This window comes from Bombyx mori, chromosome 4, assembly GCF_030269925.1.
Source record: "Bombyx mori chromosome 4, ASM3026992v2".
Lineage (NCBI taxonomy): Eukaryota > Metazoa > Arthropoda > Insecta > Lepidoptera > Bombycidae > Bombyx > Bombyx mori.
In genome coordinates, this window is record NC_085110.1 from 16,152,605 (window position 1) to 16,174,674 (window position 22,070).

The 22,070-nt window shown below is 37.7% G+C and overlaps 3 protein-coding genes across 9 annotated transcripts in view; 1 reads left to right on the top strand and 2 right to left on the bottom strand.

Annotated features, from left to right (window-relative positions):
• Positions 1–2,444: 2,444 nt before the first annotated feature.
• Positions 2,445–4,772, top strand: Tctp (translationally controlled tumor protein). The gene is given in 3 exon segments (NM_001044107.2): positions 2,445–2,547; positions 2,752–3,010; positions 4,363–4,772. Coding segments are annotated over 3 exon segments (519 nt in total). The 5' UTR covers positions 2,445–2,519; the 3' UTR covers positions 4,595–4,772.
• Positions 4,773–9,123: 4,351 nt separating this feature from the next.
• On the bottom strand, positions 9,124–12,001 carry LOC110386052 (uncharacterized). Its single transcript, XM_038021809.2, has one exon. The coding sequence runs from the start codon at positions 11,999–12,001 to the stop codon at positions 11,570–11,572; it is 432 nt and encodes a 143-aa protein (XP_037877737.1). The 3' UTR covers positions 9,124–11,569.
• The window catches only part of LOC110386053 (leucine-rich repeat-containing G-protein coupled receptor 5), a 328,609-nt gene continuing 315,662 nt past the window's right edge, over positions 9,124–22,070 (bottom strand). For all 7 annotated transcript variants that reach the window (XM_038021804.2, XM_038021805.2, XM_038021806.2 and 4 more), the window contains one exon: positions 9,124–13,570. In XM_038021804.2, the coding sequence (XP_037877732.1) occupies positions 12,035–13,570 (1,536 nt within the window). In that variant the 3' untranslated portion in view covers positions 9,124–12,034. The remainder of the gene's footprint in view (positions 13,571–22,070) is intronic.

Sequence of the window (22,070 nt, forward strand, 5' to 3'; positions counted from 1 at the left end):
GTTAGTATTTCCCTGTCGTCTGGTTCGGGTATATAATTTCATTCAAGCAATCACGATTTGATAGTTTTCGTATTGCGCCGCTTTCTCGAAGCGTTCTGACGCTGTCTTCATAAACAGTCAGCGGCACGGAATATGGCCCAAGCCTAAGCAGACCGATAACGGGCGATTTTTGTATCGCGTATGAGAATTTCGAGTGGCAGTTTATCTTAACCATTTTTTTTGTTAATTTTGAGAGTAAGCACTTAAAAATGTCCATTTGTTTCATTTCTGTGACACTTGACGTTAGTTCGTTAGTGAAACGCACAAAAGACGGGTCAGTTAAAATTCGATATTCCAATAGTCTTGCATTTAATCTTTAATGTTTAATTTTTTTATCAATCGGTAGTAATTTATGCTTCTAGAATTGGAAAACAATGACCCTAACACCTGCTCAAGTTGTTCAGGCTGTGTTACTTCGAAATCAGGGGCGAACGCAGCGAGAAATTGCTGAAACTTTAAATGTATCGCGTACAGCTCTCAGGTACGCCGTAACAAGGTACGACCAGACCGGTCTATACACAAGGAGACCAGGTAGTGGTGGTATTAGGTGTACATCAGAGCGAGATGACCGATTTATCACTCTCGCAATTTTGTGAAATCGGTTCCTTACTGCAGTCGAAATTCGGCAGCGGCTACAAATTTCAAGAGGAATCAACGTAAGTGAGCGAACAATAAGAAGGAGAATGGAGGAACGAAATCTACGTGTTCGAAGACCAGCTCGTGGTCCGAATTGCTCCGACACCATCGCGTAGCTCGACTACGGTTCGCTCGTGAACACGCGCAGTGGACTCACGAGCAGTGGAGTAAAGTTCAGTGGACTGACGAATGCCGAGTAGCCTTAAGAGCTCCAGACGGACGCGAACGTGTGTGGAGAAGTCATGGGGAGAGGTTTCTGCCAATCACTACCAGGCAAACCGTCAGTTTCCACGGTGGGTCCGTTATGGTTTGGGGAGGTATCTCTTCAGACACACGCACAGAGTTGGTAGTTGTTGAAGGTCGTCTAACAGCAGTGCGATACATTGAAGAGATCCTTCAGGAACATGTTTTACCATTCGTGGGATTCATCGGGGGCGAAGATTTCATCCGCATGCAAGATAATGCCCGACCTCACACAGCACGTTGCGTCGATGATTACCTGTCGGAGGTGAGCATCAGAAAATTTGAGTGGCCAGCACGAAGTCCAGACATGAATCCCATAGAACATGTCTGGGATATACTTAAAAGGCGAATTCGATCCAGTCCCAACCCTCCAGAGACCATCAGTCAGTGGAAAACCGCCCTAGTGGCCGCCTGGGAAGAAATACCCCAGTAAACATTATCCATAGCATGCCTGATCGTATGCAGGCGGTTATCAGGGCCAGACGTGGAAATACCCGTTATTAATTTTAAGTAACATACCCTAATTTTGTAAAAAGAAAATCAAAAGATTTTTAAACATAGAGCTGTAATGACCTTTTTGTAATTAACACAAATTTTAACAAATTTAACTCGCTTTTAGTTAATTAATCACTTTCATTTAAGTTCCAAATAAAGATTTAATTTTTACCACAAAAAAAGAACCTTGTCTCGCGTTTCATTTTGATAATAATTACAGCACTAGAGCGCATTATGCGGCATAATGCTCAACGTTGAATGTTCCAATTACAGCAACGCTTCGCACAATCGAGCACTTTCAAAAGTACTGTTCTCGCGTGATACTCGCAATCGATACCAACTCAGTAACAGACCTCAGTGAAGTGTAAACCTTTATTGCTGAAAAAATTTAAGGCTTTCGTTTCGTCGTAGTTTCTTGGAAATAATCAAAGTTAATTCCAACTGTGCTAAAAAAATAAATATAAGTATGGATGAAGGTACAAATAATTACTTTTTTTTATATTCCGCATTTAAAATGTGAATACAATTTCATTTTAGAATTCGAATCTGTAAACAAATTTATTTTACAAGAATACACTTTTGTAAACATTGCAATGGCTTGATCGAATCATCATCATGAACTTAGCGCACTCTGCTGATGCATTTGAAAACTAATTCACGTTCCAATTAAGCTTCAGCATATTTCGGCATTGTGTGCCACTGAGTCGCATTATGCATTATGCTCTGTAATTGGAAAACTACCAATAAACCTAAATCAGTAGGTAATATTTAAATTGTCCAGATTGTGCATCAAATTGTAACAACTTTTGTAAGTAGAATTTTTCAGTCTACTTAGGAGCCCATAGACTTTTTTTTTCCTACCTAAGCTGATAGCCTTGAGAGGCTATTTCAGCGGACTTTAGAATGGTACTTAATATAACTTTTTAGTTTACTGTGAGCTTTGTCGATAGATTACTATGTTACACAACCATAGATTACAAACAATATTCGACAGTCTTGTTTCATTGCTTTCTTTCACATGTCAAATGTCCTTTCCGGTTTAGTTGTTGAGGCGAGAAGCCGTTCTTTCGGTTTTTATTATTTTTAATCGCCTCCAATCCATCAAAATGAAGATCTATAAGGACATTATCACTGGTAATCATATTTTCTACGAAATGCTGCTTTTAATTTTGGTAATATTTTGTGATTTCGTGTTTAAAATAAATAATATTGATAACTGATGATTTTGACATTTGACTAGACTTATTAATTTCAGAAACCTAACTAATTTGCCACATCGACATGAGATCCTCTAAATTATCAAAAGTGAAAATTAAAAGTACGGTTTTCTCATTTCAGGTGATGAGATGTTCTCTGACACTTACAAAATGAAATTGGTCGATGAAGTTATTTACGAAGTGACCGGTAGGTTGGTGACGAGAGCACAGGGTGATATCCAGATCGAGGGTTTTAATCCTTCGGCTGAAGAGGCTGACGAGGGCACGGACTCGGCCGTCGAGAGCGGAGTTGACATAGTCCTGAACCACAGGCTAGTCGAAACATACGCCTTCGGTGACAAGAAATCCTACACATTGTACCTCAAAGACTATATGAAAAAGTGAGTGCTGTGTATATTTTATACTTAAAAACGTATTAAATTCGTTGTGCACACTGCGTTTCATGTAAAAAGAGTTTATAAGGAGTGAAAACCTTGTAAAGATTCAATGAATTTAAGGTCACGCAGACGACGCCTGGCTTACGACTTTTCAAAGTTACTGCATGGTTATGACTCAGCTCATCATCAATAATGCTTGATGACAATGCTAATAACATCCTACATAACAGCTTACAAATTATTCATTGTGGTAATGAAAATAATTGAATGTGTAATATACATGACAATGACATTGAAATCAGCTTATCATTGAAGATTAGATACTTATGAGGCTGATGTTTGCTTTTGTTTACGGATTTTCAATTTGTAGCTTAAATCACATTTTGGTTTAGTTTATGGCTAGTTATGTTTGCAAGAAGCATAATGGTGATTGTAAATCAACAAGGTGATTATATTTTACACTGACGTTTGAAAATCATTCAAACCATTGTGATTAAGTATAGTTCATTCAAATGGCTTTGTTATAAAATAATATTAAAGGGTTTTAAAACTTTGATTCAAAAACACAACAATGGTCATTAGTTCTGGATTTTTAGATCATGAGAAATGTATTTCAATATTCATAAATTTTTTATTATTCAATTTATTTATGTTACTATTTTACCCCTATAGTAAGTCACTAAGTATAGGTAGGTGTAAGAAAATCGTGAAAGTAAATTTTTGTGAGTTTATTTTTTATGATTGTTGATAATTAAAAAAATACTAACTATTTAGATACTAAATTAAAAATAGTTATTACTATATAATTATTTATTGCAGCTGATATATAAGGTTAAGTTTAAAAAAAGGGATCTTGTCTGTTTCCCTTTGAGTATTTGAAAAAGAATGGAAGAAATGTTAACTGCCTTATATAAACAGTAGCTTTGTATTACATGTATACCTATATTTGCAAATATAAGTTTTTTCATTTTCACAAGACAATTTAGTGCAAATTTATTTTTAAATTCATTATGGTGAAAAAATGCTAAAAGGCAGTAATAATAGTAAATCCCCACATTTATCTTTTAAGTCTGTTCAAAAGCTAAAGGGCATCAACCATGCCAGGCAGGCAGAGACAAAGGTTGGATTATTTGATGTGCATGCTTAATATAATAGCATCATCTAATACCAAAAGTGAAATTTTCAATGTTCACTTATGGAGCTTTTGATGCAAAAGTAATAGAACCCTAATGAAAAAACATTCATTTTTATAATGTTTGTTCATGAAATAGAGATGACAAATAACTATTTACTGGTGTCAATATTTTTTGATTGTATTTTTACAACTTAATGATGTAATTTTTTTATTATTTCAGATTAGTAGCAAAATTGGAAGAGAAGGCGCCTGACCAAGTTGAAGTATTTAAAACAAACATGAACAAAGTAATGAAAGACATCCTCGGCAGGTTTAAGGAACTTCAGTTCTTTACTGGGGAGTCTATGGATTGTGATGGCATGGTTGCCATGATGGAATATAGAGACTTTGATGGTACGCAAATACCAATCATGATGTTTTTCAAACATGGTCTAGAAGAAGAGAAATTCTAAATGTTAGATAAGAAATAACTCAATAATTCCAAACTGGCGCCTTGATACTTTTGTTTTTTTATTTATTTATCAATCATGTCCGCATCCTGGCAGGAACTGGCTTCTCTCATCACAAGGCTGAACAATTTTGTATTTAAAAAAATATACTGCATACAACAATAAAATAATTAACATCATATAAATTTGTTTTTTGTTTGTTTTATCAAACATATGCTGGAATATATAAATATTTTTCTTCATCTACTTCTGGTTAGATAGGCCTCACAGGTGATCAGGTCATCTTATGTCGTCCCTTTCTTGGTAAGCTCGCCTCCTCTCCGCTCTTCTAGCTTACTTCCCTAGCTTGGTGAACATAAATTTCACATAATATAATATGTTTTACTATCTTATCGCTTTTGTTATATTTTATACCAGGTAGGCATGACATAAGACAATGCAAGTTTGTGGTTTGGCCTTGTTTTTCGAGCAGTTGAGAAAGTACTACTAAGTGACTTCTGATACCATGACCATTAATGCTGGCGTTCCACAAGGTGCGGTGCTCTCCTCCACACTTTTAATCGAATTTCGAATCGTCGATAATCCCATTCTCACGGATCGTTTGGAACCTCTGGGTCTGCGGAGGGACTTCGGTTCCCTCTGTATTTTGTACCGCATGTTCCATGGGGAGTGCTCTGAGGAATTGTTCGAGATGATACCAACGTCTCGTTTTTACCATCGCACCGCCCGCCACCGGAGTAGAGTTCATCAGTACTACCTGGAGCCACTGCGATCATCCACAGTGCGTTTCCAGAGGTATTTTTTGCCACGTAACATCCGGCTATGGAATGAGCTCCCCTCCACGGTGTTTCCTGAGCGCTATGACGTGTCCTTTAAAAGAGGCTTGTGGAGAGTATTAAGCGGTAGGCAGCGGCTTGGCTCTGCCCCTGGCATTGTTGAAGTCCATGGGCGACGGTAACCACTCACCATCAGGTGGGCCGTGTATGCTCATCTGCCTACAAGGGCAATAAAGAAAAAATTAGAAATTCATCATTTAAGTAATAACATTAAAAATGATATTGGTGGACTTGTCATATATTACAGGGCTAGGTAGCCGTTGATTTATCGAGGTTAGAACTAAGTAGGTGCTATCTTAGTACTTATATAAAAAGGGAGCTAATTAACTAATTAAGGTGTCGCCATAGTAGCACGTGGAAAGATTTAAAAAACAACACCAATTACCACACTTCATCTGTATTCTTAATGCACTGCCAGCACTCAAAGATGTGACGTCAATTTAATATACTGCGATGTCGTTCCTTTACATTAGCTAAAATGGTTAAAACGGAACGCAGTACTACAGTATATTGTCATTGACGGTTTTTAGCGTTGTTTTTACTTGAACAGAAAATTAAGGTTTAAATTTAGTTATATTTAAGAATTGAATATTCAAGTTATTATCAGTTTAATTGATCGCTTAATAAAAATTGTATATTTTATAGTAAAAGAAAATATTGTTTTCAAACAATTTAATGCACAATAACTTAACTTAATAACTCGGTTATTAAAATAGGGATACCGTTAATGTGATAACGTGTTCGAAGTACTGAGAGCACCTAACTTCGAAAACACGTGTTCACAGTAGGAAAAATATGATGCCATATATCTCCCTATACTGTCAGTCCATAACTGAATGAATTTCTCCTCTTTTTTTTTTTTTTTTTTTTTGAAGTGAAACTTCCTTATCGGCGTTGGAAAAAAATTTACCGTCACATTTTTCGGTTACGCGTCACATTTTTCCGTTACGCGCCATCTGTTTTGTATTCATGTCTATGATAATAAAATCCTTTTGTTTAAACTTTATCTAATTTAACTTTTTTGTATTCATGTCTATGATAATAAAATCCTTTTGTTTAAACTTTATCTAATTTAACTTTATTTGCCTGGCGTCGTGGCGTCGATGCTTGGCAGCGATGAGTCATGGAAGGCTATGCTCGACTTCTGCGAGTGCACCATCTCGCAGAAGGAGGCGGCGGGGCGAGTGAGGGAAAGCTCTCCTCACTACGCAGAAACCCGCCGCCGCCGAGCAGGGGGTCGGGACCGGGGTCGTATCCGTGACCTGGCCCCCTAAGAGCTAGGGGTCCCACCCGTTTTGTGCGGGGAGGGACCCAGACGAGGGGTGGCGTGCTCTGCACGCTCACCCGCAATAGGAAGCCGGGTGATGGTAGACCGCGTTCCCCCGACCGCTCTGGGGGAAGGTGTAACGCGGCGCCATCAAAGCGGGCTCTCGGCCCGCTGAACGAGGGAACCGGTGGTCGTTTCGCTGGCGGCCACCGGTCCGGCGTCCGTGGGACGGTGGGATGGATGTAATGTGCTCTGCGTCAACCCTGTCCCGCCGTTTCAATAGCCCCGACTGGGCTCTGGCCCGGTCCGAGGTAGGGCGCCGGTTGTGAGCGGCAGGAGTTTTTAGTGAGGTTCAACTCCCACATACCCCACCTGCCGCGCGGGTGGGGATCCGGCGATTTTCTCCTGTGGAAAAAAAAAAAAAAAAAAAAAAAAAATTTAACTTTATTTAACCAATTTCTAGAAAGTTGCATGTAGATCATTTTTCGAAAAATAAGGCCATAAATAAGTTTCACTTCTTACGTGTGTACACTAGTACACGCACACATTTTTGAAGTGAAACTTCCTTATCGGCGTTGGAAAAAAATTTACCGTCACATTTTTCGGTTACGCGTCACATTTTTCCGTTACGCGCCATCTGTTTTGTATTCATGTCTATGATAATAAAATCCTTTTGTTTAAACTTTATCTAATTTAACTTTTTTGTATTCATGTCTATGATAATAAAATCCTTTTGTTTAAACTTTATCTAATTTAACTTTATTTAACCAATTTCTAGAAAGTTGCATGTAGATCATTTTTCGAAAAATAAGGCCATAAACAAGTTTCACTTCTTACGTGTGTACACTAGTACACGCACACATTTTTTTTTTTTTAGTTAAACTCCTTTAAGCGCTTTGAGAGTAAATTTCAACTCTCGACAGATTTGTGACGGTTAGAGAGAAAAGATAAAATTTAAGAAAAGCGAGAGTGAGAAAATAGACCGTCTCGGGAACTACTTGACCATGGAGAGTGGGAAACGACAAACTGGGTTAGGTAGTTTCCCTTAGGGTCAATTCCCACTGAAAGAGCAGCGGCCGGCAGCGTCTTTTTGAGGCAAAATATTACAAACTATTTTGAATCTTATCTACGTGATTAAAAAGTTCATAGTCATTTGAAGGCAAAGGAGGGGTAGCGTGGCGTCGCGAGGCTGCACGAGCCTTCTACCGACTAGTCATAAGAGGCGCCGCGCGGCTGATCGCGGCGCAGCTAGCTGACGTGCGGCCGACCGCGGTGCAGCTGACAGACTCGCGGCTGCGCGCGAGCGACCATTTCATACCCGCCCGCCCTGCCGCTTGCGCATTTCGCGTCATTTTATTAAAGGGTATCTTGTTCTTCTTCTACAGCCAGTGCTATGATACATAAATCCAAATCCACCATATTTATTGCCACACAACTTTCCCTGAGTGAAGTAGATCGCACACTAGTTTTCAAAGCTACCACGCGGAGGCTCATTGCGGCGCCTCGGGATGCCGCGCTGCCTCTCGCGGCGCCGCACTGTCCCGCGCGGCGCCGCGCTCAGTCACTTGCTCTTACGGCCGCTGCGCGCCGCTGCTCTTTCAGTGGGAATTGACCCTAATACCCAGCATTCACTATTACAAGAGAAGTTTGATTTAAGAATGAAAAATGAAGAAATCCACAATACTTTAAGTCGTGGTGGCCTAAAGGTTAAGGCGGATCTATTCAGTGGGTCGCGATTCCAATCCGGTGGTAGATTCTGCGAAGCACTGCTCTTGCTGGGGTCAGTGTTAGCATCACTCCGGTTTGAGCCCCCTGAACTCACCTACTAGATAGGTTACGCTGAAATAGCCTCTTAAGGCTATCAGCTTAAATAGGAATTGAAAAAAAAAAACAATTACCAGTTTTTCTAATGAAAAACGTACTTGACAAATGTTCACGATTGATTTCCACGGTGAAGGAATAATATCGTGTAATAAAAAACCAAACTCTCAAAATTATAATTTGCGTAATTACTGGTGGTTGGATGTCTTGTAAGTCCGCATGGGTAGGTACTCCCACCCTGCCCATTGCTGCCGTGAAGTAGTTTTGTTTTTCGGTTGGAAGGGTGGGTCAGCCGTTGTACAGTAAAAACGGAGACCTTAGATCTTATATCTCAAGTTGTGTGGTGCCATTTACGTTGTAGATGTCTATGGGCTCTGGTAACCACTTAACACCAGGTGGGCCGCGAGCTCGTCCACCCATAGCAATAAAAAAACACCCAAAGCAATAAAAAGGAAAAAAAATGCACCTTTTTTTTTCCTACTTTAGCTGGTAGTAGTTATATATACGTAGGGTATAGGGTAGTTAGGTAGTTATATAGGTATACTATAAGACTTCTTAAAAGGATTAGGACGGGAAAAGAATCGAGAATTTCAATAAATGAAAAACAATTCAATTTGAGGTATGTTATATTATCGAGTTTGTATGAAGGTAATAACTACAATAAAGAACAGACATTATTTATTTTTCTCTATTACATCGTATTGAATAACTCTAATCACATTTTCATCATATGTATTCATATCCCTTGTATACATCGTTTAGGCATTCACCAGGCATAATGCCAATATTGCTTAGTCTTTGAATCTTATATACATTTTAAATTATATGAAAAGTATAAAGATTTAAGAAACCATAAGAGTGAAAGACGTCTCCATCTAATACGGTAAAGTATCTACACAATGTCTTTATCTTATTAGTAAGTGCACACGATTTATTAAAGTATTCTCATTTTATGACGTTAGGAAAAAATATTGAAACCTACACAATCCTTTAATTCGAAATAAGGTTGTTGTCAAAACAATATCTGCTGTGCACTTTTTAGAGATTTTGAAATTTTGACTTTTACGACTAGTTTACTAATAACATTTTCGTATAGACTTCTATATGACTAAGCAATAGATTATTAAAATCTGTTTCATATATTTCACACACAATCAAAATCTCAAAGTATAGGTACTTTAAAGGTATTTGCACATAGCAGAAGCTGCTTGACAACCACGATATGTCAAGTTTACTTTGATTTACAATTTCAGCATTTATTTGAAATGAGAGATCGAATAATATTTTTGTGAGTCTCTTTTATTGTTAATTGGGTAACTGCGATTAATTAATGATAATGTTTTATGAAATAAAATTAAAAGGTTTACTGAGTGAATAGCAATACTAAATTCCCATACCATATTTTTGGAGCTCGCATTTAATTTTGACTAGGTAAATTCTACTAGTCGAATTTAACTGTCACAGTTTGTTTTCGTGAATAAAACAATAATGTCTAATAGTCGTATTAACTTTAGTTTATAAACAGATTGCAATGTAACTATTTTTCATATAATAATATATTATATAGGGACATTCCCTGGTTGAGCCCCCTAAATTTTTGGACTAAGAGCAGGAATAATTAAAAGAGATTTACTTGTAATGAGTTATCTTGAAAAGTTTGAATAAAGTATAAATGTGCTAATGTAAAGGGTAAAAAGAAATTTAAAACGTTAACATTCATTCAAATAGTCATAGCTGTGTATGATGCTACGACTGCACAAAAAACATAATTATCAATCCAGAGACAACTAATGTCTACCTATCCCTACTCTGTTTTCGGTCACGTTGCCGTTGGAATTAGTACCTTCTCAGATTAGTACTTCTTCAATACAGAACATATGGTAGTATTTTGTCTTCTACTGTGCTAAGTTTTTTTAAGGTTGGGAGTAGGACAACGCTCTGCCCCCAGAGTCTGCTAGTTTAATGCAATTATTTTATTTAAAATTCAACAATCTTTTGAGGTATTTTTGTAGTTTCATAGCAGGGACCACCATCGATTAATAAAATTTAATTCATTACCTAAATGTGCAATTGTTGTGAGATGAAAAATACTGTTAATGCAATAAAATATTTTACATTCTTCCGTTTATCATGAAGTTTTCTTGTTATTTTGTAACCAAATCAAATGTCATTGTAAAAGACAAGTAGCTCAAGAAAAGAGTAGTTTTGCGTCAAACATGATAGTATTATTTAGTCATTTAGATTTTTTACATCAAACTTATGAAATATTATAATTAAGATTGAGCATAAGGAAGTTTATAAGAGTGAGGATATTTGAAACAGGAGGTGCTTAATATCTACTTAGTATGAAGTGTTTATTTTGTCAAGAAATGTCTGACATAAAGACAACCTCTAGGATACCATCAGTCGACACAGCAAACAATACGAAATACCGAAACAATTTCACATTAAATTTAGAAGAACAAGATCATATTAAATTTTATAAATATCTCAATATAGTATAAATATATTTACATTCATTAGTACTAATTTTTTTTCTTCATATTGGTGTCTTATTTTAATGCACACTAAATTTTACATAAATTATAATTATTTAAACATTAAAAAGATTTATGGAATGGTTTTTTGTACAAAATGAAATACAAAATCCACCGCACTGGTAGAAATAATTACAAATCACAACATTTCATGATGTACATGATTATGGGAGCCCCTCTCCCCTCACCCCCCCACCGACTAGTCTGTACATTGTACCATATAAATCGAATGAAAGTTTCACTTTCAAGCTTCTCTTCATCGTCCTTGTTGAAAAATAGACGCATCACTACTTAAACTTACAAAATACAAATAAGAATTCTTTAAACCGAATACGATATAGGATAGTCCTCACTGGTCATAGTACATACACCACACCCGTTACACTAATGTCACTAACCGCTCTAGAGCACTACGTCTCGACACTGTTGCCACTCCGAATACGAAAACATAATGGAATGAAGAATTATTGCTAGGATTGCAAGATCACAAATGATTGTTATAGAACAAGGCGCGCCTTCAACAGTTGAAGGTATTGGAGTGCGAGCAGGAGCGCGGGTACTCCTCGCGGCCGTACGCCTCCGGGATGATAGAGTACTCTGGCTCACTGTACTCCACGTGGTCGCGTTCGTATTCCCGGTCGTTCCGCGGGAATCCGATTATCGTTTCGGAATTGCGTATGTACCCGTTCTCTTGTTTTCTACAGTAGCGAGTGTCCAGGTTTCGTTGGAAGTTTTCTGGATGACAAACGACGCCGTTCCGGTTGTTCTTTTTATCGGGCAAGGAGCGCAAGGAGCCATTGTTGAGATGATGGGCTGGTGCGCCATTGTTCAGGGTGAGTGGTTGATGCGGCCGGCCCTCGCCACCGATGTACGTGAAGCCGTTGGCGGGCAGCGTACCGCCGCCTCCCGAGCGGTGCGGCCGGCGCGCGGAGCCCTGGCCGCCCGACATGAAGAACACGCTCGGAGAGGCGTAAAGCTCTAGCTACAGTTCCGTCACCGGAATTGGCCTGAGGCCGGGGGTGTGCGGTGGGGGAGCGGGGTATTGAGAAGGATGGATGCCACGCACGATGCAGTCTTCTTCGGTTGATATTGGTTTGTGGTAGTCTAAGTTTTTACGTCCCTTATTCCATTTATAATCTTTTAGCTTTTCTTGCATACTTTTTCGATATCTATAGAGTATCAGAACAAGTGTTGCTAATATGGCGACGCAAGCTACTACCACGATACAAATGATAGTCTGCTGTCGTGAATCGTGGAGTACACATCCCAGATCATCGGCGCTTAATGTTCTCAAATACTTGTGTTTTAAATGTTCAGGACTAGCGCACTGGATTTGGGTAAAGTTGCTTTTGTCATTCATAAGGCTTTGTAGCCACAACAATTGACAGTCACAGAATATAGGATTGTCCGTTATGTCAAGCTGTTTGAGTTCTTTTCCAACGAATACAGATTCGCTTAGTGTTGTTATTGCGTTATCTCTCAAAGAAACGTGCTTGAGCTTAGAAAGTCCAATGAGTGCAGATTCTTCAACCACAGATAGCTTTTTATTATTTACAACAATCACGGATTCCAAATTGACGTTGTCTTCAAATGCTCCACGTTCTACTCTTTCTAGTTGGGTTGCGCCTGTTATATCGATTAACTTCAAATTCTTTAGACCCTTAAAAGAGTGACTTTCGAGTGTCAAAAAATCGTTTTGACCGATATATAGTTCTTCCAATCTAGTAAGACCGCCTAATTGTTGTGTCGGTACAACACTTAATCTGTTGCCAACGAGATTTAAACTTCTAAGTCCAGGAAGACCTCTGAACGCATTGTCACTAATGTTAAAGAGCCCAGCTCCATTTAAGTCTAGTACGGTTAATCGGTTCAAACCAGCAAATGCATCATCGGGCAAGAATGAGAACGCATTGAGACCAACGTGGAGTTCGGCTAGACTGCCTAAGAGGCTGAATGATGCTGTCGGCACGGAACTTAGTGCGTTATCATCCAAGTAAAGTATTCTAAGCGCCGTAAGACCCGCAAAGGCTCGTGAATCGATTTTGGAGATGCTGTTCTGTCCCAAGTTTAGCTCCTCAAGTCTAGGCAACGTTGCGAAAACGCCGTTCGTTAGTTCCTGTAAGAAGTTGCGTTTCAAATTCAGCACGGTCAAAGAGTTCAAGCCTTGGAATGTTGCGTTCGTCACGGACGATATTTTGTTGTGGTTTAAATGCAATTCTTGCAATTTCCGTTGATATGAAAAACTTTTTACTGGTATATTCACGAGGTGATTCTGAGAGAGATCTAAGTGTTGGAGTTCCGTGTAGAACTGCATTGAGCTGTCGATAGTTTTGATTTTGTTGTTGCGGATAATTAAACGTTGGATGGATGGGTTGAGTGCTATCGGTAGTACGTCGAGTCGGCTCTCCTCGCATACCACTACGAGCGTGTCGTCGTTGCAGTTGCAGCCTATTGGGCAGTTCGCTAGAGCGGCCGCACCACTGCACCACGCGAGTAGTTGTAGCAACATCAACAGCACCTGGAATCAGAGAATATTACCATTAGTTACACGTTACTGGTGGTAGGACCTCATCTGAGTCCACACGGGTAGGTACCACCACCCCGCCTATTTCTGCCGTGAAGCAGTAATGCGTTTCGGCTTGAAGGGTAGAACTTATATCTCAAGGTGGGTGGCGCATGTATGTTGTAGATGTCTATGAGCTCCAGTAACCACTTAACACCAGGTGGGCTGTGAGCTCGTCCAACCAAGCAATAAATAAAAAATAGTATTACTAAAATATTTAAATAAAACGAAATAAAAAGGATAACATATTGTATCAATAAGTAAATTTATTAGATTGCACTCTTCTACCCACTTATATAAAGCTGTCCGTCTTTAAAAACGGTTAGCTGGTAGATAACTCAATTGTTGAGTTAAGCTCGCTATTTTATAACTTTTCGCAATTATTGTACTGTATTAGCTGTGTGTACAATCTATATCTATACTAATATTATAAAGAGGAAAGATTTGTTTGTTTGTTTGTTTCGAATAGGCTCCGAAACTACTGGACCGATTTGAAAAATTCTTTTTCCATTAGAAGCCGACATTGTCCCTGATGAACATAGGCTACTTTTAAAAAAAAAAAAAAAAATTATTTTTTTGGTTTCATGTGTGTTTTAATGTTTCCGAAGCGAAGCGAGGGCGGGTCGCTAGTAAAGAATAAAGAAACATTTGAAAAAACGAAATCAAAAAGGATTTTTAATGAATGTCTTCATAGACGCTTTTCATTGCCATTACTTTACCACGAACACAGTTTCACTACTGAGAAGAATAGGCAAGAAACTCAAACCTTGTTCTTTTTTAAATATATGTGTACATTGACAAAAAAATATAAAATATTATTAAATAAGGATGACTTTAATAAAATCTGTATCACAGAGTATTGGCCAAAGGTCTAATGGTGCTGTGGTGTTGAGCACAAATTCAAACCCATGCGCTTTCATCATTCACGTTGTGACTACTGTATAATACTCGCAAGACTTCCTTATTAAGGTGTTGTTACTCTGCTTATTTCTACCGTGAAGCAGTAATGCCTTTCGGCTTAAGGGGTGGGACAGTCGTTGTACTGTAAAAACTCAGAAAAACTCAGAACTGAAGTCTCAAGGTGGGTATCGGCATTTAGGTACGTTGCAGATGTCTATGGGCTCTGGTAACCACTTAACACCAGATGGGCCGTGAGCTCATCTATCGATATAAGCAATTTAAAAAAAAAAGTCGTGGAAATAACTGAATTAGACAGAAGTCGAAAAGTTTCAACATCCGTTGTTTGTTTTCTTTTTCTATTGCATACTGCCGAAATGTATATCTTCCTACAAGCCCTTGAATAGGGACTGGTTTAATCATTTAACCTTGTTTAGTAGTATTCATTTCGTTCAGGTGACAAATTATTGACGTTTAGTAAATAAAACTCCTCTGGAAACTGAATGAAAAATACTGTAGCCTTTTTTTTTTAAACAAATCTAATGTTAAGACAAGTCAAGGCTTATTGAAATGATCATGTCATTTAGGATTGTACTGTACACTTAAATAAATACGTGTATTGACACTGTTGCAAGTAAATGATTTTGTAGCTTAGGTTAGATTTGATAATTCGCGAAGCAATTGCTCTTGAGTTGTTAGGTCTGCTTCGGAGGCGCTCGGGCAGTTTTTAGCAAATCCCACCCCTCCTGGCTGAGCCTTTGCTCGCCCAACGGTCCTGGTGAAACTGGAAAGGCCTCCGGGCCACCAGTTATCTTTCAATCATAAAAAAAAGATTTGATAACGAAACGCAGTACGAGGTGACCCGTAAACAGAGTAGGGTTACAACTCGTTCTTCACGTATGAATACATGAATTCCGTTAAAAGCATAGTTGAATGGCACTCGTGAGCTTGAAAGCTATCTCGATGCCACCAGGCCCATCTTGTTAAGCGCGGACTGGACCGCAAACGTCGGGATTGGTACTCGGGAAATGTTTACGTTCATTCCAATCACGCGAGTACACACGTTTACCTATCTGAAAATACTCGAAAGGTTTTTAATCCGAATTTCGTTTAGGTAGATTGCCGTTCTTAGCAAATGGGAGCGCTGTGAGACGGGCGTACGCTTCCACTGAAAGGAGGGTAGAGAGAAAAATAAAATAATATCGGAATGGGAATTTCGCACAGTTTTAATTTATTAAAATGTGCTCTCCTCGAAGCTGGCCTGGGCCGGCGTCTTCGCTTCAAAGAGCAACACTTTTATTACGTTTCCACTCTTCGACAATTAGCAAGGAGATCGGAGCGAGCGGGATCCAAGTCTACAATTACAAAGTGTAGTTAAATCGTATTACTTTGAGATGGCTGATGGATGCAAGCCCGACAATTTCTCGTTTTAAAAGACAAAGCTGACTGTAGTTTGTCGGATAACTTTGTTTATTAGTCGTCTTTTAGACTCGCTCTTGGATGGTAATTGGATTGAACATCAAGAGCAGAACCCAAGTTTTCAATGTTAACTCGCTTTTCTGTACGATTCGTAATTCGTTTTTGTTCGATCTTAACTTTGAAGTCAAATAGAAGTAGTACATTATACATAATATGTACATAGAAATTAATATTTTTTCACACAAAAGTCTCATCAGCCAGTATTTTCTCCTGTGTTCTCTACATTGAATTACCGTACATTTTTGCATACATACATATTTCTGTTCCCTCTTAATCAAGTTTCGAACTTTAACATTTGAAACGACTGTCCAACGAGCAGAGAACTCGCTCGGTGAAAGATTTCCTTTGTCGGCTCCCCAAAAATGGAGGCTGCGATGGATCAGCTGTAGCTTTCACACCACACCGTCAGGGCGTCATCAAAGTCGACTACCGCTGCTCCAAGACTTTCGCAGTTCAACGCAAGCTACTTTAAGATACCCGCATATAAGTAATAGGCAACAAGAAAATGTATATAAATAAATAACAGTCTAGCTTTTCGTAATGGCCAATTAATATTTTTTTTACATTTGATTACGCATACAAAAAACAAAACAAAAAACATTAAATTCCTTACGAAATATGTAAACCAAAATGTTTCAGTCAAGAGTCAGCATGATAAATTGAAAAGTACAGTCGTGCGCGATATTCCACCGCATCCGCAACGTTTAGCATTCCATTTTGCACGTATCTGCTCCGGCGTACGCAGGGCTGCCGATGACATTGTTAGTGTTGCAATAAATAAAATGTTTACTTTTTTGTTTCAATATTTAGGTTCACTTTCTCAAAGGCTCTTTAAGATACTAAAATAAAACATTAAAACCGTTTTAGTTTTAAGACACGACGACATACATTATATCTTAATATTGAATGTTCGCGTTTAATGTTTGTATTAATAACTGATTAGAAAAATTTTTTGGAGGTTGTATTATTTAGCGTGTAGTTTTATACTGAGTGTATCATGAAAGGTATCTTAATAGATTTGTACGTCCTTATTTCTTTGAAAACTTTTCTCATTTTGTAATTTACGATAACGAAGAACATTTGTTGAGTATTTTTGCAATAATAAAACTCGAGTCTACAATCGAGATATTGAAATAAAGTTTATTTAAAAAATATACACATTATAATTTACAGTAATATTAAATTATTAATATTTTCATATTTGCGGTCTGGCAACACAGCGTTCATACAATTCAGAATTCGTTATGGGATGCACGGGACGGCGGCAAACATTCATTCGGCTTCGCGTATATCGTCGGCGGCCTCGGCAGTATTCCCTCTAAAATCCAATAAACCATCTCGTTTGTAACTGAATAGGAGAATAACATTGATTTCACGTATATGTTCAGATAAGTTTCACGCTCACTCATATCTATTCGTTGGACCGATAAATTTGATATGATGGAGTCACAAACTGGTGGTACGATTTCTTGTGAGTCCGCACGGGTAGGTACCACCACCCTGCCCATTTCTGCCTTGAAGCAGTAATGCGTTTCGGCTTGAAGGGTGGGGCAGCCGTTGTAACTATACTGAGACCTTAGAACTTATATCTCAAGGTGGGTGACGTTATAGATGTCTATGGGCTCCAGTAACCACTTAAAACCAGGTGGGTTGCGAGCTCGTCCACCCATCTAAGCAATAAAAAAAATGAAATTTCTTTAATTTAATAGAATTTGATTGCAGCTAAAAGAAACGTATTAATGTTCTATGAGCAATTTTTTTTCTTCTACGAACTTCGTTATTTCTTCGTTATTTATTTTCAATTATACTACATATTATATTGTGTGTACGCATTATTTAATTCTGGATAATTATGGTATATTACTATATACCAGTGATTCTCAACCACTGTTCTGCGGCACTTTTGTGTGCCGCCAAATTTCAAAAGTGTGCCGCCAAATTTTGGGAATATATAATAATATTATTAAATTATATCATTTTAAAAGAAAAATATTTTAAACATGAATATATATTTAAATCCACATAAAAAAAAGTATATTTTAGTTTATTTATTAAATTTTTTTGATAAACTATGTAAGCAGTGTGTTGTAGTAAGTAAATAATTTTTATCTTTTTTTTTGTGTGCCGCCAAATTTTGAAATCGTTAAGTATGTGCCGCAACAAAAATAGGTTGAGAATCACTGCTATATACCATATGCTATATAATTATACAACAATATTAATCTTTCACCTCTTGAGTCGGGAGTTGGAATCGTTCGAATCATTGACAGCTTTGAAATAACGGTTCTCAAAGCCTCCTTAAAATTCGATCGCATAATTCATTTACCTAGTTATTTACTGAGGTGCGCAGTAAATAATTTCTGCCCCATTTTAGAAAATATTTTAACACAGCCAACATTGTAACGAGACATAAAAGCTAAACGAATGTTTTACGAGCGAATCTAAAAATTTGTGAATGCATCTTGTATGTACTACACAGTCTGATAATGTATTCCGTGAGCAAGCAATAAACAACAATGTAGGTACATTACACGGGAACCTATCGTGTTTGTATATATACGAGTAGTTGTTGAAGATATGAAATCTAGTTTTACTGTTTCTCTCTAAAAGTGCTAATTGCAGCGAAACAGATAAAGTAAATTCTGTATTATTATCTATAATATTAATACGTGAAGCAAAAACTTTGTATCCCTTTTTACGAAAATTACGCGGACGGAGGAGTATGAAATTTTCCACACTGATAAAGAATACAGGGAAGGAGTGCAGAATGTTAATATTTTTTTTAAATTATGCATTAAAAATACATTAAATCAATAAAGAAAACATTACACACACTACATACCATGTATTTGACGCACACACGCATGCTCAATATTTATTGTCAAACTTTTGTTCTTGACGTCTGTTGTCAAATTGAGATTAAATACTGTTTGTCTTTGTTAATATTTTTTATAGTGTAGTCTTGGCGAAATTTGTGATTATAGAAGTATAAAATAAAATCATAATAGTGTACAAACTTACAATTCCAATTAATTATAGTCGAATTTCGACCACTGCGGGACCTCTAGTCTATTTAATTTTTTCTAACCGTAACAGCATTAAATTAATCATTTTTGTAATAAAGCAACAGTTCGATTGATTAAAATTAAAATGTAATTTATTTCTTTGTGATCTAGGGAGTTATTTTGCAAAAAAAAAGACAAATATTTCTTAAGGTAGGCGAAATTAAGTGGCTCAGCTCGTCTGGTATATGTTCGGAGATGTAAAAAACTTGTATAATGATTTTGTTAAGATGTTATTGAGATATTTTTTTACCGCAAAATAGCGTTTGAAGTACTTGGTATATTCGCGTTTCTCGCATCAGGGAGGAACGCTAATTCACTTCACATCAATGGCGAGATTGTGCTTTTAAGAACAATGGCAACAGGATTTACAACTAGGGAGAGGAACTTAACTTTCTGGTGCCGATGGCATTATTGGGACTCATATAATGTTCTCTTTTGACTAATAAAAGAAATTTAGCAAACAACCGTATTACGCTAATAGTAGTTTCGTAAAAGCCTGTAAATTAATATAAAAATACTGAACAAAATTCAGACCGTCATCTCGGTCTACGCAGACATTCGTTGGATAAGACATTCGAAATGAGTATCAGTTGAATGGAATATTTTAAATGTATTCAACTGATAATTATTTTTAATAAATGTATCTTTTTTCTTTGATTGGTTTTGGTAATTTTAAGTATGTTTCAATGATAATATGTACAGATAAGGACTTTTTGTAGTTGTCTGAAATAAAATGAATCATTCATTCATTCATTCATTCATTATTCCATTCCTTTGTTTTTTTTATTGCTTAGGTGGATGGACGAGCTCACAGCCCACCTGGTGTTAAACGGTTGCTGGAGCCCATAGACATCTATAACATAAATGCGCCACCCACCTTGAGATATAAGTTGTAAGGTCTCAAGTATAGTTACAACGGCTGCTCCACCCTTCAAACCGAAACGCATTACTGCTTCATGGTAGGGTGATGGTACCCACCCGTGTGGACTCACAAGAGGTCCTACCACCAGTAATTACGCAAATTATAATTTTGCGGGTTTGATTTTTATTACACGATGTTATTCCTTCACCGTGGAAGTCAATCGTGAACATTTTTGCTTTGTGCTATCAAACGATAACAAGAATGTTTTCTATAATGCGATTTAGTCTAACTTCAGGTTAGGTTAGTGACATGCGAAGTTTACTTTAGTTTTCGTAATTTAACGAAGCACCGCCAAGAAATGCTAACAAAATTTTCATCGTGAAAGTAGCTATATCATTAAGTAATTTCCACGATGAACTATTTTCCGAACGACCATAATTCGTACATAAAAAAGGCGGTAACTGGTTCGGGGAGGCGGGCCGCGAACAAAAATGGCGAAGTGTACACGGCGCTTAATAGGTATGCAAATTACATAATTGAGATTCGCCAGTTTAATGTTAGAAAAATACACGAACATCGGTACATGTAGCTTGAAGTAAGGTTCTCTAAGATAAATAAAGGCTATTTTTAACTTCATTTTGGAATACTGCAAGATTTTTTTAATTTTTATTTATTGCTTAGTTCGATGGACGAGCTCACAGCCCACCTGGTGTTAAATGGTTACTGGAGCCCATAGACATCTATAACGTAAGTGCGCCACCCATCTCGAGATATAAGTTCTAAGATCTCAGTATAGTTACAACGGCTACCCCACCCTTCGAACCGAAACGCATTACTGCTTCACGGCGGAAATAAGCGGAGTGGTGGTACCTACCCGTGCGGACTCCCAAGAGGTCCTACCATCAGTATTATTAGCCTTTGGAGAAAACATTAAGGAAAGATGATCCACCGGGGTTGAGCTGTTCCTCAATAGACCGAAACGACGGTCCAAATGTTGTTCGGAGCTGTTATTACATACATGTACCTAAGCAAACGTAACTTTAAAATGTCGTTACCGCGATTTGAGTTCTAGTTATATATTGTCTATTCTATGATACTGATACTGCTACAAGTTTACGACGGAACCTAATTTGTTTAGTACTTGTGATCGATACACAACTTATGCAGCCAATGATGTCACGGGACGTGTCAAGATTCAATAGATCTGCATCATTTCTATTTGGAAGAAAAAAGCACTGGTAGATTTTGTTAACAAAAATAATAATAAAAATTTAATAATGTAATTAATGTAAATCACTTTCATTTTCTCCGTTTTAACTGTGATGCTTCTAGAATACTTGATCCTAGCTTTAGATTTTCCTTAAGCAGTGAAAACTTTCACAATTGATTAGTTAAGTGTAGCAGTTGAGATTTCCCGAGTTTGATATCAGTCCAACCAATTGAATGTTAGAATGCAAAGAAGTTTTAATTAAACGAAAATTTCTATTCATACGAATTAATTATTTACAATAAATGTAGGTACTTTTGAATGGCTTTGACCTTACAATGGGCACAGACAGAAACGAGTTTGTGCTCTTAAAACTAATCCCGTTCGCTTAATCCTTATTAGCGCCGTAATGGAATGGGTCACGCAATTCGACCCGTCCGGAACCGGCACGGGTCAAAACGTCCACATCCTAATTCCACGGGCAGAAATACGATTTCCCTGGCACAATAACAGATGTCATTTAAAATGCAAATTCCTAAGTTTACCCGTACCATTAAGTTCTAGGCCATTAGAGGACCGTTCTTAGCGAAGCATTGTTAGTGCGGAACCCTAAAACAACCCTTTCGCTGGCCACCGGCGGGCCGTTATTCAAATTAGCGCTTTCCGACGGTTACTTGATTAAAAATTCGAGATACGAAGACGAGGAGGCTGCGTTACAAATCGTTCCGGATATTACGTTGGTTGACTTTGGCTGTCAAGTGGCGTCGCCTCCGGGCTTTGGAAGGGTAAATAATTTGAGGTTGGGTTGTTGAGATTTAATATTTAACTATTTTAAGTGTTGCGGGCAATAGTAGTTGATGTTTTAGGTAAAATGTTTCAAGATGGCTGACACCCAACAATGCCGTCATTGTTTACAAAATACAAATTGTTTGAAGATTTTGCTCG